Below are 4,396 nucleotides of genomic sequence, written 5' to 3' on the forward strand. Positions count from 1 at the left end.
AAAATTACCCCAGTCATTAATTTTTTTCCCCAAATAGAGCAGTTCAAGTCATCTGGTGATTTTTTTTCCATATCGCAATATACATTGCAGAGAAAAATTATCACAATGTGTGTTGTTTTTTCCAATATCGTGCTGCTCCACTAGTAAGTTTAGTCAAGCTAATAGGCGCAGTAGCTTCTACAGCATGAGCACAAACATGTAGTCCTCCATTGTTGTTGGTGTTTACATGACCTAGCGGTGTCTGACTATAGTAGAGAAGTGGGTTGATGACATCATTGTTTAACAAAATATATGGATTGGCAGTACACAAAAGCAAAAAACATTTTCATGATATGAATGTCATTTTCAGATATATCCACTCTGGGACCTAGTTTAAAAAAAATTACTTCACTCTCCCAAAATGCTGGATCCGTCTGGACGAAACACATATACCATACAAAATATTTACATATACAACTAAATGTGTCTTCGCGTGTACGGGGCCTTATTGTGATTGTATTTTGTATGACTGTGTATAACAGATGACTTAATGGAACACTTCCCTCGTACATTTCTCTCCCAGTGTGAATCCTCTCATGTCTTTTCAGACTCGATGCACCACTGAATCTCTTGTCACAGTGTGAACACTTGTAAGGTTTCTCTCCAGTGTGAGTCCTCTCATGTCTTTTCAGATTTCCTCTACGAATGAATCTCCAGTCACAGTGTGAACACTTGTAAGGTTTCTCTCCAGTGTGAATCCTCTCATGTGATTTCAGCTCTGTTGACTCATTGAATCGCTTGTCACAGTGTGAACACTTATAAGTTTTCTCTCCAGTGTGAATCCTCTCATGTCTTTTCAGATGTGATAAATTATTGAATCTCTTGTCACAGTGTGAACACTTATAAGGTTTCTCTCCAGTGTGGGTCCTCTCATGTGTTTTCAGCTCTGTTGACTGAATGAATCGCTTGTCACAGTGTGAACACTTATAAGGTTTCTCTCCAGTGTGAATCCTCTCATGTGTTTTCAGACTTGATGACACACTGAATCTCTTGTCACAGTGTGAACACTTGTAAGGTTTCTCTCCAGTGTGATTCCTCTCATGTATTTTCAGATGTGATAAATTATTGATTCTCTTGTCACAGTGTGAACACTTATAAGGTTTCTCTCCAGTGTGGGTCCTCTCATGTGTTTTCAGCTCTGTTGACTGAATGAATCGCTTGTCACAGTGTGAACACTTATAAGGTTTCTCTCCAGTGTGAATCTTTTCATGTGTTTTCAGACTTGATGACACACTGAATCTCTTGTCACAGTGTGAACACTTATAAGGTTTCTCTCCAGTGTGAATCTTCTCATGTGTTTTCAGACTTGATGACACACTGAATCTCTTGTCACAGTGTGAACACTTGTAAGGTTGCTCTCCAGTGTGGATCCTCTCATGTCTTTTCAGATGTGTTGAATCACTGAATCTCTTGTCACAGTGTGAACACTTGTAAGGTTTCTCTCCAGTGTGGATCCTCTCATGTGTTTTCAGATGTGTCGAATCACTGAATCTCTTGTCACAGTGTGAACACTTGTAAGGTTTCTCTCCAGTGTGGATCCTCTCATGTGTTATCAGACTTGATGACACACTGAATCTCTTGTCACAGTGTGAACACTTGTAAGGTTTCTCTCCAGTGTGAATCCTCCCATGTGTTTTCAGATATGTTAACCGACTGAATCTCTTGTCACAGTGTGAACACTTGTAAGGTTTCTCTCCAGTGTGAATCCTCTCATGTGTTTTCAGATGTGTTAACCGACTGAATCTCTTGTCACAGTGTGAACACTTGTAAGGTTTCTCTCCAGTGTGAATCCTCTCATGTGTTTTCAGATGTGTTAACCGACTGAATCTCTTGTCACAGTGTGAACACTTGTAAGGTTTCTCTCCAGTGTGGATCTTCTCATGTAGTTTTAAACTGCTCGCTGAACTAAAAGTCTTTTCAGACTCAAAGCACACGTACTCTCTCACATCAGTATGTATTTTCTGATGTTCTTTCAAACTTTGTAGATGTAAAAAACTCTCACCACACAAATGACATGAATGTGTATTCTTCTTTGCATGAACTTTCAAGTGTTTCTTCAGAAGTGAAGCCCATAAAACATTTTACCGCATTGATCACATGCATGCTGCTTATCTTGATGATTTGGTTCTTCATTTTCCTCTTTTTCTTCAATGAACTCTGAATAAAAGTAAAATTATTTATTTTTGGTATATTGTTAAGAGCTGAGAATGTCTGTAAATACACAAATTACTTTTTTGCTTCAGATTTAATGACTTTTACTAATTTAACAGGGAAACCGTGTAAACATTTTTAAGCATCAATTTATCACCGTCACAGCCCTAGTAAAATGTATATATTTTATATACATATATCCACATTTATACATTTATATACAGTAGGTAGACAACCAGAATGGGTAATACCACCGCGGCATGCAGGTTCACATGACCAAAATAAGAGATGTGCTGTGTAAATAAGTTCAGAGGGCGCGCTTGAATACTGCTGTTAATGCGCAATTACCATTTTAGATCTACAAACTTTACTGTACAAGATTTTTTTTCAAACTGAAAACATAAATCTAGGCTATCCGCTACCGTTTTCAAAGCACAATTCAAAACTGTGACATTTCATTCACTGACACTCTACAGGAGGCAGCGCTAAACCGAGAAATCCATGTACTTACTTGCTGGCAACTTGTCAAAATAAAAGCTGGCCGATTTTCAGTTTGTAAATTCTGAAAGTTCAGATTAAAATAATAATAATAGCATTTTTTATAATAATAATATTTTATTTTTTTAAGTTTATTATAAAATAATTGTATATTAATTGACATTAGAGTTTAGCTGCCGTGTTTCTGCACATTGTATTTTTTTGAAGAACGCATCCACAAAAGGAGTTCGCATTCAGAGCCGCACAGAAACGTTCATTTGCATTCGGGCTCTTTTTGCAGATAGCAAGCATCTTAGTCCTAATATTAGCGTTATGTTGTATAAATAAAGCATATTCTACATTCAATTATGAGTTTAATCCCATTAATCAAAAACCTGCTATCAAATGCTCACTCTACTGTTTATTTTATAATAAACTTTATAACGAGAACTTTATAACTTTATAACGAGAACACCATTGTAAAAATTGTGTATTGTTAGGGTTTCGCTGACATTTAATTTTAACTATCTTTCAATCAAAACATAAAAACAAGGAGAGATCACGTGACCCTCCGGTAGCAATGGCTGTGTAGTTCGACTGCTCCCTGACTCGGTATCCTTAATCTATCTGTTCTCAGTAAAATTATCCATGCTTGTTCAGTCTTGGCTGCTCTGATAACGGTGCAACAAATGAAGATGGCAAAACGTCAACTAACATTGACTTCCCCGGAGAAAAAACGAGTTAAAGATCCTAATTGTGGTCCTGAGGGGGAACTTCGCGCCATTGTTGCTGATGAGTTAAAGATGCACCTTAGCTTTATCAGGGAAATGTTTAAGGAAGAATTTACCCCAATTGCGGATAGACTTGGAGTCCTGGAAGAAGACGTTCGACTGATAAGAAATAATTTTGACAACATGCAGGCAGCTCTTCGCAACGCGAAGAAAGACACCGTGGAAGTGAAGCTAACAGTGGACTCCCTTCAGGATAAGTTGGTGAGAATCGAAGACAAAAGCCGTCAATCCAATGTCCGTTTAGTGGGACTAAAAGAGGGTGTGGAGGGAGATGATCCTCTGCAATTTATACAGAATAATCTTACTAAATGGATACCATCTCTTGGTGGCAAAGTACTGGAAGTTGAAAGAGCGCACCGTATATACAGCGGTAGGCGTGCTAAATCTACCCCTCGTACGTTCATCATCAAGATGCTGCGGTATCAAGATCAGAATGCGATCCTGAATGGAGCCCGTGCCGATGGCCAAATACTTCATAATGGATCTCCACTGCTTTTCTTCCCAGACTACAGCACTCACACTGCATCTAAGAGGAGAGCGATGACATTGGCGAGGAAGAAGCTAACTCAGTCTGGAATTACGTCTTTTTTGCTCTATCCCGCGGTAGTCAAAGTTCCTCACCGAGGGAAGATTTCACTGCTTGAGACACCGGCGGAGGTTGAAAAGTTCGTCCTCAATATGAATCCCATCGCAAAATCTTCCCAGAAGTGAGCAGAGGTCGATTGTTTCACCAGAATCCGAAGAGAAGGAGCATGAATCGGCAGTTCCCATGGAGGACCTTATGGAGACAGATTTATTTTTCTTTTTGTTCATCCGGAAAATTACCGGGGCAGGTGTCGACGGACGAGCCGGAATGCTAGTTGGACGCGTATCCAAAGACTGTTACGTTAAGGGCAGGTAGAAGAGTGTTTAATTCTTTGCTTGCTGCCCGTTCTTTT

At 39.1% G+C, this 4,396-nt stretch overlaps 1 protein-coding gene across 1 annotated transcript; it reads right to left on the reverse strand.

Moving 5' to 3' along the window:
- Positions 1-229: 229 nt before the first annotated feature.
- On the reverse strand, positions 230-2,120 carry LOC113100925 (zinc finger protein 883-like; the record flags this gene model as incomplete). The annotated part of the gene is made up of 1 exon (XM_026265414.1): positions 230-2,120. A coding segment is annotated over one exon (1,848 nt), but the record flags the coding sequence as incomplete, so codon positions are not given.
- Between the last annotated feature and the right edge of the window lie 2,276 nt (positions 2,121-4,396).

The sequence above is a fragment of the Carassius auratus genome, unplaced genomic scaffold (assembly GCF_003368295.1).
Source record: "Carassius auratus strain Wakin unplaced genomic scaffold, ASM336829v1 scaf_tig00217411, whole genome shotgun sequence".
NCBI classification, from domain to species: domain Eukaryota; kingdom Metazoa; phylum Chordata; class Actinopteri; order Cypriniformes; family Cyprinidae; genus Carassius; species Carassius auratus.